The sequence below is a fragment of the Neolamprologus brichardi genome, chromosome 17 (assembly GCF_056152115.1).
Source record: "Neolamprologus brichardi isolate AB-2024 chromosome 17, ASM5615211v1, whole genome shotgun sequence".
Lineage (NCBI taxonomy): Eukaryota > Metazoa > Chordata > Actinopteri > Cichliformes > Cichlidae > Neolamprologus > Neolamprologus brichardi.
The window spans coordinates 30,681,665-30,695,214 of NC_142120.1; the positions used below are offsets into that span (position 1 = coordinate 30,681,665).

Consider the following 13,550-nt stretch of genomic DNA (forward strand, 5'->3'; position numbering starts at 1 on the left):
TAGATGACAAAGAACCTACACAGAGACAGAGAGTTGTCTTTATTTTGTCTTGTCTCACTGTCTTGATTGTCGTCACTGGTTTCTTGTTTTCTTGTTACCCAGCTGTTTCCACTCTCTGTGAAAGCTCTCAGTGGTCATTGTATAAATAGCTGTGCCTTTTCATTTGTCCCTCTTTACTGTGTACCTGCTTGTCTGTGTCCCATATGTTTTCCAGATCTTTGTTATGTTGTTTTCTGAGCCCTGTTTGCATTTGCTTTTAACTCTGTCTCACCATGTCTTGCATTGAGGTCTTAACGTACTGAAAGGCAAAAAAAAGGTGAGTGTGTGGCGGACCACCAGGTGGCTCCACTCACACCCAAGTTGAAGGGAAGTGAGGGGTGGAGATTTTGGCGCTAACTTTATGTGATGTTCTGAGAGTCTGTTAATAAAGTTGGAGTGACTGAGACACTGAGACCTCTCCTGTCCTTATTACATACCTCCACATTGGTGACCCCTGTAGCGAACATGCTAAGGCTCGACGACGAAGCCAGCTCCGGCCTGGAGGCATCGGCTGCCGCTGGACTTTCACCTCCGCCGATGGCTGCGTTTGCTGTGGCGCTTAAATTGCCGGATTTTTGGCTTCACGATCCTCCTTCATGGTTCGTGCATGTAGAAGCTCAGTTTGCTCTTCGTGGAGTTTCAGCCGACGATACTAAATACCACCATGTGGTGGCCTCACTTGACCCGCTGTCAACCCGCCGCGTGATGACTCTCCTCCGGGACCCCCCAGCCCAAGGCAAGTACACCGCCCTGAAGGCGCTGCTGCTGCGGCGTTACTCCCTCTCTGATGCTGAGCGGGCCGAGAAACTCCTTTCCCTCGCGGGCCTGGGCGACGGCACCGCTCTCGAGCTCATGGAGAGCATGCTGTCCTTGCTGGGCACGGATGACGGAGGATTTCTCTTCACCCACCTCTTTCTCCGACAGCTGCCGGCTCCAGTGCGCGCTGGCCTTGCCAACTCCCCGCTATTGGCCACGAAAGACTACCGCTCCCTTGCGGAAGAGGCGGATCGCATTCTCCTGGCTACCAGGAGTTTCGGCGTCCAGGCGATTGTTCAGGACTCACCAGCGTTTTCCCCCGCCCCCTCACCGATGCTCCAGGGGCCCTCCGACTCGTCCACGGTAGCCGGAATCGCTGCACGGCGGCACCGCGGAAAAGGGCTTTGCTTTTATCACCAGCGTTTTGGAGCGAAGGCACGGCGCTGTCTCCCGCCTTGCACTTTCCAGACCCAGGGAAACGGGCATGTCAGCGCTCTGTAGCAGCCGCGACCGCTGGCAACAAGGAAAGGCTGCTTTTCTTAGAGGACTCACGCTCGGGGAGGCGTTTCCTGGTGGACTCCGGCTCACAGAAGAGCCTTCTTCCCCCGGCTGGCTCGGACAGGCTAGCTGAGGGCTGCGGGCCATTGCTAACAGCGGCTAATGGCTCTCCCATCAAAACCTTCGGTGAAAGGTTGGTGACTGTTTGCTTTCATGACCGTGACTTTCAGTGGAACTTTGTTGTTGCTGCTAGTTCTGTGCCTATAATAGGCGCTGATTTTCTTTGTGCCCACGGACTGCTGGTTGATGTTGCTAACAGACGTTTAATTGATGCTGTGTCATTTTCCTCATTGCCCTGTTTGACTCGGGGTGCTCAGCCCGTGGTGCATGCTAACTCAGTAGATTCGGGTGACGTTTTTCAGTGTTTGCTTTCTGAGTTTCCCTCACTCACTGTCCCCACTTTCTCGAGCACGGTGACGAAGCACGGGGTGGAGCATTACATAACTACAGTAGGGCCCCCGGTGTTCGCGCGCGCGCGCCGCCTCGACCCTGCCAAACTGGCTGTCGCTCGGGAAGAATTTGCCACCATGGAGCGTCTGGGCATCGTGCAGCGTTCGAATAGTGCCTGGGCTTCCCCGTTACACATGGTGCCTAAATCTGATGGTCGGTGGCGACCTTGTGGGGATTTCCGTCGTCTTAATAATGTCACAGAGAACGATCGTTATCCCATTCCCCACATCCAAGATTTTTCCGCCCATCTTGCGGGGACCTCGGTTTTTTCGAAGATCGATTTGGTGCGGGGATATCACCAAGTTCCCGTGCGCGCAGAGGATGTCCCCAAAACCGCCGTAATTACACCTTTCGGCCTTTTCGAGTTTCTGCGCATGCCATTTGGCCTGAAAGGTGCCGCCCAAACCTTCCAGCGGTTGATGGACTCGGTCTTGCGCGGGCTGCCCTTTGTTTTTGTATATCTTGATGATATACTGGTGGCCAGCAGCTCGAAGGAGCAGCACATGTTCCATCTGCGTGAGGTTTTTCAGCGTTTGGCGGAGCATGGACTGATTATTAATCCGTCTAAATGCCAGTTTGGGTTGCCGGTTCTCGATTTCCTTGGGCACCGCATTTCCGCCGAGGGCGCGGTTCCGTTGCCTGACAAAGTCCGAGCTGTTTCGGAATTTCCGCGTCCCACGAATGTTAAGGCACTGCAGGAATTTTTGGGGATGGTGAATTTTTACAACCGTTTTCTCCCCAGAGCGGCACATCTGCTGAAGCCCCTTTATGGGGCGTTAAAAGGTAAGAAAGCTAATGACTCCGTTGACTGGTTTCCGGAAAGCATCCAAGCGTTTTCTGATGCTAAGTCTGCGTTAGCTAATGCTGGCCTTCTGGCCCACCCATCCCCCTCAGCGCCGATTGCGTTGACCACCGATGCGTCAGACATAGCGGTGGGTGCGGTGCTGGAACAGCGAATCTCGGGTGTCTGGAATCCGCTCGCCTTTTTCAGCCGTACGCTGCGTGACAGCGAACGCAATTACAGCGTTTTTGACAGGGAGCTGCTGGCGCTCCACCTGGCGACTCGTCATTTCCGTTTTTTTCTCGAGGGTCGTCACTTTACCGCATACGTGGACCACAAACCCTTGACGTTTGCCATGTCCAAGGTTTCTGATCCATGGAGTGCACGCCAGCAGCGCCAGTTGGCAGCGATTTCTGAGTTTACCACGGACATTCGGCATGTGGCTGGTAAATCCAATCATGTGGCTGACTGTTTGTCCCGTGCGCTGGTTTCTCCCGTCTTTCTCGGCATAGACTACTCCGCCATGGCTGGCGATCAGAGCAGTGACCCAGACATCCTCGCGCTTAAATCCACCCAGACGGGCCTCATACTGGAGGACAGACCCGTGCAGGACGGTGGTCCCCTGCTCGTCTGTGACGTTTCCACCGGCCGCCCTCGCCCAGTGGTTCCCGTTTCCTGGCGTCGTCGAGTTTTTGACTCGGTACATGCTCTCTCTCATCCGGGGGTCCAGGCCTCTGTTAAACTGGTCAGCTCTAAATTTGTTTGGCCAGGCCTTCGCAAATCTGTTAGGGAATGGGCGTCGGCGTGCATTCCCTGCCAGCGTGCGAAGGTTCATAAACACACCAAGGCGCCCCTGGAGCAGTTCTTCATACCCGGCAAGCGTTTCGATCATGTGCATGTCGATCTGGTTGGTCCTCTGCCGCAGTCACAAGGTTTTACGCACCTTTTGACTGTTGTTGACCGTACCACCAGGTGGCCGGAGGCCGTCCCCCTGGCGTCCACTACCGCAGCAGTGGTGGCCAAGGCGTTTTTGTCGACCTGGGTCTCGCGTTTCGGCCCACCCGCGGACATTACATCAGACAGAGGCCCCCAGTTCATTTCCGAGCTTTGGTCGGCCATGGCTGATGGACTGGGGGCTAAAGTCCACCGCACAACCGCATACAACCCGCAAGCTAATGGGATGTGTGAACGGTTCCACCGGTCGCTCAAGGCTGCTTTTCGCGCCTCCTTAAAGGATGGCAATTGGGTTGACCGCCTCCCGTGGGTTTTGCTTGGGCTGCGCTCTGCGGTTAAGGAGGATCTCGGCGCTTCCCCAGCTGAGCTAGTGTTTGGTCAGCCCCTCCGCGTGCCTGGAGAATTCTTGCCCGAGAACCCTCCCCCCTGCTTCGATCCTTCTGTGCTATCTCTCAACCCGCTTTTGCACTCGCTTCGGGTTCCTGGTCCGGTGCACCATTGCGTGCCTGACACTTTTGTTCCAAAGACTTTAGAGACTGCCAAGTTTGTTTTTGTCAGGCACGATGCCCACAGGACACCGCTGCGGCCGCTGTATGACGGCCCATTCAGGGTTATCGAACCGGGCCAGAAACATTTTGTTTTGGATTTTGGGGGTCGAAGGGAGACTGTGTGTGTTGACAGACTTAAACCTGCACATGTTCTTCCGGACAGTAATGTAGTGCCGGCCCAGGCCCCTCGCCGTGGCCGCCCTCCTTCGATGGGGTTGACAGACTCTGGTTTTCCCCCCAGGACTACCCCCGGACCACCGGCGTTTGAGCCTTCTTCTGCCTTTCCTGCTCGCCTTCACCAGCCTCGTTCACAGGATGGACCTTCCTCTGCCTGTTCTCTCCCTCCCAGGTTCAGTCGTTCGGGCCGTTTGCTTAGGCCCAGGGTCCTGGACTGAATAGAGACCTTACTGTGTGTTCAGGGGGGGGTATGTGTGGCGGACCACCAGGTGGCTCCACTCACACCCAAGTTGAAGGGAAGTGAGGGGTGGAGATTTTGGCTGTGTGGCGGACCACCAGGTGGCTCCACTCACACCCAAGTTGAAGGGAAGTGAGGGGTGGAGATTTTGGCGCTAACTTTATGTGATGTTCTGAGAGTCTGTTAATAAAGTTGGAGTGACTGAGACACTGAGACCTCTCCTGTCCTTATTACATACCTCCACAAGTGGGGCATTTTATCTACTAATATATAAGAATACAATAAGCTAGGCTGCTAAGCTTGGCTGCTAGACAGCAAAGAGAAAGAACTAAGTGTTTCCTTAGACTTAAACTTCTTGTCAAAGTTTTGGTGATGAATATATGGCACCCAGAATAATAACCATACAATTTGAGGGAGATAGATTAGAAATGGCTTTAGGTTGGGCATTTGGATAATGCTCTATGTCAATACAATGTCTTAGTAAACCACAGGAACAAGTGTGACTGTGTGATTTATTGTAGAGCTCCCACTGTGACTCTACAGTAACTACACAGCCCACAGTGCTAATTAAACTTCTTTCCCAAGAGAGTATTTTAGACAGTTTGTGCAGATTTGAGCACACTGTTAAAAACTGTTACTATGAATTATTCAGTATCAAACCTGATATACTCCTAATTCAACAGACTTAACATTAGTTCATTCAAGAAATGTAACCAATACATTAACACACCGATTATAACAACTATTTGCTGACAAGGACTCACCAGAGCATCACGCACTAAAGCACTGTCACTACATTTGACCCTGCAGCTGACTGCCATCTTGGTCAGCAACAAGATGCCAAATCTATTCTGGATATTGTGTTCAGAGGCTGTGAGTGGGTGGCTGCTTTTCACAGGAGAGCACAGAACAGATTCAGCTAATTTCTGAGAATTCAAATGGACAAGGCTGTGTGTATGTGTGCGCGCTGTCTTGTACACCCCCCCTTACATACTTTAACCTCATTTAACCGGGATAAGGACTAAACACCGTTGTGATCTGACTCGATCTCAAGACTTTCAGCATATTTCATTTCCTCTCCAGCGCTTGCTAAGATCTTCCTGCTAATTAGTCAGAAATGCCTCAGAATGCTCCTGAAAGCAGCGTCTGAACAGCCAGGCGCTAAGACCATGAAGATGCTCTGGCTCACACTGTTGTCACAACACTGCCTCTACTGCCCTCTGCACTCGCGCACACACATACTCAGCCATAATCCTATATTCTGTGTTTTTATTTTTCGCACGGCACAGGAACACCTCTGAATGAATGGATGCATGAATGAACAGATACACCAAATAGGTCTCTTTTCACATCAGTGTGTGGGTTTCTGGCTGCTTGGCTATTAGCAGCTGAGCATTCCTAATCAGGACTAGGACTGTGCCTGCAGAAAGCCCGCTGACCACACACACATACACACACAGAAGCAGAAAGACAGGCGTGCGCACTGAGACTGTCATGTGTTAGTGTGTCAGCCAGTCTTGCATAGCCAGAAAAACGTGACTAGATAGGGAGCAGATTCAGCATCCTAGTACATGTTTATGTGTTAGTTTGTGTGTGTTTGAGTGTGAGTGCGTGCGCGTGTATGTGCGCAGCGTAAAGCCAGGCATTAGTCACGCTTGGTGAGATATGAAAGAGCAGGGGATCCTCTGCCGTAAGGAACTTCTCGCGCACACACATGTGCCTTCATCCTTCTCTCTTTTCTCCCACATCTCGCTCTCTCTCTCTAATAGTTCACTGGAATCAAGCATAAAGCAATTATTTCCAGAGAAAAGGTGATGACCACACTGATTTATCAACAAAGGCAGCAAGAGAACAAATGGTTAAACAAAATGTTACTCGATCAATAAATCAATGGATACATTTGTCGAAGAAATTGCTTTTTCTCAGCTTATACAACAATCATGACAGCTTACAAATGACACTATTGATATATTTTCAATAGCGTCCGATAAAAATGTAATTATTATGAACAACATGAATATGAAGCAAAAATGATACTATCGAAAGCCTCGATGGCATTAAGAGGAGAACTGAATAAAAACACATGTGATGAAAATAAGCATGCAGCTGAGAAGGTAAAGTAACATCAGCTGCTGTTTAGTCAATAATGTGTGTCAAAGCTAAAATATGTGATCTAAGAATTAAAATATGTTTACAGAAGATTTCCCTCACATGACTTCACAGTGACTGAATTGTCTCCAGCAAAAACACAGGCCTTAAAAGAAAGAGAGGAACACATTCATCTATTTTGAATGTGTTCAAATGTCTGACCTAGTTAAGGTGACTTTGATTTATCTTCTCAGGCACTTAAACAACATCCAAAATGGACACATTGCTTGCGAGGTAAAAGCGGCGACAGTGCATGTATTTAAAATATACTCTCCCCTGCTTTTAGCTAGCTTTAGATGTTAGATGTCACTGCTCACATGCAACTATAAGGTATTTTGAGATGCTTTTTGATTCAAAGGTAGGAAGTGGGTGCAGATGGAAGCAGAAGCGCTGTAAGTGGGCCAGGCTGCTGACTAAGCTAAAGGCTAGCCCAAGCAGATCAGCTGTTCCCCTGCTTTTTTCAGCCAGTCAGGGCAAAAAAAAAAGTTAGACTTTCTCACGCTAGGAGTGAGTATACAAAACATTAAACACTGTCCTGCTTTCATCTTACCAAAACCTGACCTAGTAAGTTGACAGAGAGTCCAGATCAGGAAAGGGTGGACTCCATAGTTGTGCACCAATTGCTCTGTAATTATTCAGTGGCAAAAGAATATATTACAGTGGCATGATCATCAGTTGACCACTATGCTTTCTATTGTAGCAGTTCCTTAATGTTTGGCTGACTGGCTAGTTTTTATGATGCCACGTCAAGCTAATATAACTTCTAAGACTGATTTCTGCTCTATTGTGTACACTGTGGCTGTTTGGTGCAGGAATTACTTATCTTTCATCGCTGTTCGAGGCTTTTAGTAAGTTAGGAAAGTGAATGGTACATTCAAAAGCCCATCTGAAGCTCATGTAATATTCAGTTATCTGTTGTTGTGTTCAAACTTAGAGCCCAACAAAATTTGTACATGTAACCTGTAACTAGTGGCCAAAAAAAGCTGCTATTTGCGATGCTACTGTTTGTTATATTATTATAGACCATTGGCTAATATTAGCTATTTGCCAATTTATTAATTGTATTAATATTAATATTGTATTAAAGTATTAATAAATTAAAATTAAAACGCAAAGGAGAGTTCTGAGAAACACCCTGCAAACATGTTTTTTTTTGTGTTGACCACCCTCTGGTGTTGGTAAGACATGTTTGGAATGTCAAACAGAACAAGCAGCTGATCAGACGAAGGTCAGTAAACAAGCAAATGAATAACTACACATGACAAATATTAGGGAAATCGCTTTATGTTTCCATATTTTGAAAGAAATATATGTTTTGGAATATAATAATAAAAATCTTATTCTAAATTTTATCAAATCACCAAATATTGCAAGAGTGTAATTCTCACTGTAGCGTTTATGACATATGCAAATACTGTGCACGTATACGTATTTGGAAGACTGCACCTGAAAGATGGAAGCTTTACTACAACAACACAGTTTTTCTAAAATCTCAGAAACATCATACTAACCGTGCAACTTTCTTCTTCTCCTCAGGATACACTCAGTTTTCACCCTGTCCAGATTTACTCCCAGAGGACAAAACTACAGCTCTTATTGCACCCACACTCGTGTTGACTCGGGCTCCTTCTCTAAAGCTCCAGTCTAACAGTTGTCTCCTGGCCTCCCTCTATCTAGCAGGCTGTCATACTGAGGTGATCTAATAGGACAGAAGTGAAGTCCATACACTTTATTATGGCCTAACTGCTGAACTGTACAAAAGCAAGCCAAGCATGCACACACACAAATACTTTCAAAGACCAATGCTGCTACTGCATCTTCTTGAATCGCAGTAGCGTATATCTCTTTGTGAAATAAACTGCCTCAAAGTTTTTCACATTCAAATAACACCAAGACTAAAACTATCATGACTGATACTTTTCTTCCCCTGTGTCTCAAACCCCTTTCTCAAGATCAGGTCTACTTTTCCCTGTGCTATTTAGGCAAGTGTACAGACCCATTTATGAAGCCATTTTTGGGTTTGCTGCGTGTTTAATGACTATTCAAAGATGCAGCACAGTCTACTAACACTTCCACCACATCAAAGCACTGCTCCTGAAGCGCTTGGGTGGAGCTTTAATATTTCATATGTTGATTTTCCACTCAACTGTTTCAGAGTACTTGGTAAGACTATGATTGCCAATTTTAGCCCAAGCTTATTCGTTTAGCACAGGTTAGTGTTATGTAACTAACAACAAAGTATAATGGTGACAAATGTATTCATTTAATAATGGATTACAAATTAACTCTGAAGCCTTTCACATTCAAAAAGGAATGAACTAAAACATTGTAGCAATAGCTAGAATACAGCTCTACTGACAAACAAAAGAAGGGACACATAACATTGTCTAAGTATTTTCAGCCTTGCAGGTGTGTGAGGCTGTCCCAGCATGCACCATGGAAAATACAGGATGTTCCCTCGCAGTGCAAGAGGGTTATTATATGCTTAAGATGCGTTAAGAAAATCTCTAGGTATAACACTTTAAAATATGATGTCAACATTCATGTTCCTGGTATATGTTGAAAAGTCAACTGATAGGGTTGCATACTATATATTTGGTAAGCTTTATAAGTAAGAAAACTAAAGAATCAACTTGGCAAAAGCAGCAAGAAATTGCAGAAGTGTAATATCCTGATGTGTAGGAGTGTATCACTTAGGCCATCGACTGATGTGGGCTGGCAGTGAGATCAGCTGATCTGTTGGGTTTGCGGCTTAGCTTGACTTTGTGACCTGCCTGAAGTAACACTTTACTTACTGAATGTTTTCTTAACTGGGAATCTTTAACAGAAATATAATGTGTAAGCTGAGAGGCCTCACCAGCAAACAGGACAAAGACTTTTTTAATGATTGCTCTTGACAAGTCAGTTTCAGCTTTGAATATTTTCAGAAGTAACCGTAAATTGATATATTATGAGGTCAGCATGCTACTTGGGCAAATAATTAAAGATCAATCACAAAACAGCAGTCAGATAGTGAAAAATATCATACGTTTTAGGCCAAAACCAACTATTAAGTTCTCATTCTCAATGATAATTAAAGTAACAGACCATCATACCAAAGATATCAAAATTACGTCTACATTTAGACACGATAGTCTAAAATGAGGCCCTGCGTACTATGCGTGATCTCTAAATGAACTGAAAACGCATGTATTAGCGCTCACATTTGCAGTATCAGGAATTAAGAGGAAGATGTTGGTAATAAGCTGCCTGTAGACCTTGTAATATCAAATCAGACAGCAGAAAACAAACCTGCCTCTTTCTCTCTCTCGCTCTCTCACACAGACACACACAGCCGGAGCTCTCTCGCTTTCTGTCTTGCTCTGTTTCCGGCTTCTAACTCTTACCTTAGTTTACCTTGCCTACAAGCCCATTAATAAACTTACTCATTACCTCTGCCCTTCTCTCTCAGCACATTTTGCCTAAGTCAGTGTCTCTCTCCCACAGTCCATAACTTCACCTGTGTGTCTCTCTAACTCTGCCGTACTCACAAACACAAACATGCATAGCTCTCTACCTACCTTGCATCCAAACATCAGAGATATGGTGTTGTTGGTGCATGCTACTTTGCAGTGGCACAACATGTGGCTAACGTTAGCTAGCTGGTCCCAGTCTTGGGGGGCATCCTAGCCTTCATACACACATTTCACACTCACACACCTCCACACACTCACACAGACACATGCACACATGCACACGCATGTGTTCTATCTACCGCGCTCCATCCTGTCCCACAATCCCCCACTCTGCTGCCCTCCCACCCCCTGCCCACCCCCCACCGCCTGACTACGGTCCTCAGCTGTGGCAGGCCAGCGTCCTCTCCCTCACGCTCTTCATCGCTCCCATCATCTTCATCAGTGTAATCCTCATAGCTGGTCAGGATGCAGGGAGCACCATGGTCACTGTCTGCCCGTGTGTCAGCAAATGTATGTATGTGAGTGTGTCAGAAAATGTTAGCACGTGTGTGTGTGTGTGTGTATGTGTGTCTGTGAGTGTGTTTTCAGTATGTTGTTATTGTCAGCATGTGTGGGTCAGTCTGTCTGTGTGTGTGCATGAATGAATGTGTGAGTGCATCTGTGAGTGTGTAAGTATGGATGTGGTCTCTCTTGTCCTCCTCTGCAGCAGCAGTCCCAATCCTCTATCTCCTCTCTCTCTATCAGTGTGAGCAGTGTGAGTGTTTGCCTCTCTCGTTCTAACACTACCCTTCTCTCTCTCTCACTCACTCTCTCGCTTTCTCTCTCCTGCTTGCTTTCTTTCGATGTCCCTCTCTCTCCCTCTGCTTGCCTTGTTCACTTTCCCTCGGTTTGCTCCACTGCCTCTCTTGGCCCGCCTTTCAACAGCGAGATCAATGAGCGAAAAGGAAAAGAAAGAAAGACAGAAAAAAAAAGAAAGCAGAGACCTGCTTGCAAAGGTAAACGGAGAATTAAAAATGTGTCTTCTCTCTCCCTGCATTTCTTTTACTCTTTGCGCCTCTCTCACTTTCTACCTGCTGCAGTAATGCTCTGATTTGTACATCCATGCACTCCTATACGCACAGAGTGAGGAAGAGTAAGGAAATGATATAGTATTATAACGGCTAGTGAAAACTGAGCTGATAAAATACTGCACAATAAGGGAAACGTAAAGAGTAAATAAGTGAGGCAGAGACAATGTTATTACATCATCCAGAGTCACAATGCATGATACATACACGCAAAGAAATACCACTGGAATAACTCGTTCATTTGACATTTGAACACAGCGCTGTTGTGCTGGTGGCACTGAGCCATTTGAAACCACAGGTGACAGTGTGATCACGGATCAGAGGGAACACGGTGTAAAAAAGTCATCGGATTTCCCAAAACACTAAAAACAGCTGAAAAATTTTGAATATAAAAAATGAACCTGCCTCTTGCTCACAAAGCAGAGCGCAGGAGCAGGCAAGGTGAAAATTTGGGTCTGACACACAGATGAATCATAAGAATCACAAAATCATATTAAAGTTGTTATATCTAAGTCTGTTATTCTGAAAATAAGTTGGTCTTAACATCATCTTGTTTTGTGGTTTCCTACCTGCAAGCTACCCAGATCGCAGGTAGGGCTTTGGCTGTATCACACTGCCCACACTAATAATGCTACACATTTTTACATGATTAAAAAAAAGGTGTAATCTGATGAAAGTCCAGACATGTCTGAGAGCGAGAGCAGAGTTACAGCCTCCAATGACAATTTAGCTCTTAAAAATGTTCCTGCTAAAGGTGGAAACAACAAACTTGAGGCAAAAACCCACTGGGCGGGTAAAGGTGGGGTTTAAACCACTGGTTAAAAAGCTTGTCCCAATATACAACATCATTCATTTTTATTATTTTCTCATGTTATTATGTTACAGTATTGTGCAGGGTCCTGAAGAGTTACAAGGTTATGCTACTTTAGTTATTGTTGAATTAAAGTGATCACATGACTTCAAGGGAATTCTACTGTTTTGGTCAGCTGACCACCAAAAAGTGCAACTTTCAAACTAGTTAAAATGCTTCAGTTCACTCTGTTGATTCAATCAGACAATGAACAGCACGTAGTAGAAGTGCTGTTCATATGTGTGTGCTGCTCTAGGATGAAAGGTGAAAAACATATCTGTGCATGTCATAGCAGGTTTTAATACAGTGAAATATAGATATTTTTTTAGCTCATAGCATCAATTATTTAATCTTCTACTAACTGCAACAATTGCAAGTGCACATTCATCATTTATGAGCTGTTGTTGCAGTCCATTTTTTGATGACGTCATTGCAACAGCTGAGCAATTTTTACATCTGGACAATCCTGTGGGTTTTTGTAAAAAACCTGTTTGATGGTATTGCTGGTACATCTCCACAATGACAGAGAGGGCTACTGTTATTGTTGGTGTGAACATGAGCAAACACACTGTTAGTATGTAGTGGAAACTGAGATCCTTGCAAAACTATCTTACGAATAGAAGTCTTAACTCGAATGAATGAACAAATACGTCTAAAGAACCTATTAAAGTTCTGATTGATTCTGTGACAAAAACAAAGCTACTATCAGCTGCTCCCTTATTTACAAAGAGGCACCACAGCAGGTCGCTCTGCATGAGTGATGTGGCATATTTTTACACCGTGCACAACCCCAAAGGGATATGTGTGTCCTTTAGGGAAATATGTAAACCACTACCTATTACTATGTATTTACTGTACATATTCGAGTAAAGAACTGTATTTGGTGTTTGTATTTGGCTCCATTCAGGGAACTCCCTGCATTTCCGTGGACATGCATGGAAAGCTGGAGTTGAGGAGAGCAGCAACAAGACCATGGCTGAGCACAGAGCAGTTATGACTGACAGCTGGTATGAGACTGATGTCTATCTCAAGTTAGATACAGCATGGAAGGAGAAGCTTGGGTCAAGATAAGTTACAAAATGGCTTGCAGAAACCGTAAACAAGCGAAACCAACTTGAACTGTGTCCTCGATGTGATTTTTCAATTGGATGCTATGCCATCTGTTATCAGCTAAATAAAACCAGCGAGGTGGCCTCGAACTGAAATCTGCTGAGTTGCCAGGAAGAGCTTTGTGTTCTGCTTCAACTTATGCTGTGCACAGTTTTTGCCAATCCCCCACCCTACGTATGTAAATTTAGCGCTGTAGTGGCCACAGTTTAACCTGTTACTTTCCCAATAAAGTCAAGGGGAAAACTTCCAGTTGTTTAGGGTTTTTTATTCCAGACCAATAGCAAATATATTCAATTCAGTCAAATAAGAGATAAGCAGAATTAACGCTTTGCAGCGCTCAACTTGACCAACTTACTTGAATCAATTTACAACCACGTCTGTGCCGACTCATATAGTATGTAATAAAGAATTTGCAGGAA

At 45.7% G+C, this 13,550-nt stretch overlaps 1 protein-coding gene and 1 pseudogene across 5 annotated transcripts in view; one reads left to right on the top strand and one right to left on the bottom strand.

Annotated features, from left to right (window-relative positions):
* LOC102798479 (discs large homolog 1-like protein) overlaps nucleotides 1-13,550 on the bottom strand; it is a 122,530-nt gene that overhangs the window by 89,651 nt on the left and 19,329 nt on the right. For 3 of the 5 annotated variants that reach the window (XM_087830929.1, XM_087830928.1, XM_087830931.1), the window contains exon 1: nucleotides 10,210-10,890. The exons of the other annotated variants lie outside the window; for them this stretch is intronic. In XM_087830929.1, coding sequence (XP_087687055.1) covers nucleotides 10,210-10,272 — 63 coding nt within the window. In that variant the 5' untranslated portion in view covers nucleotides 10,273-10,890. Of the gene's footprint in view, nucleotides 1-10,209; nucleotides 10,891-13,550 lie in introns of those variants that run through there. 5 annotated transcript variants of the gene reach the window in all.
* On the top strand, nucleotides 420-4,444 carry LOC148097985 (uncharacterized; annotated as a pseudogene).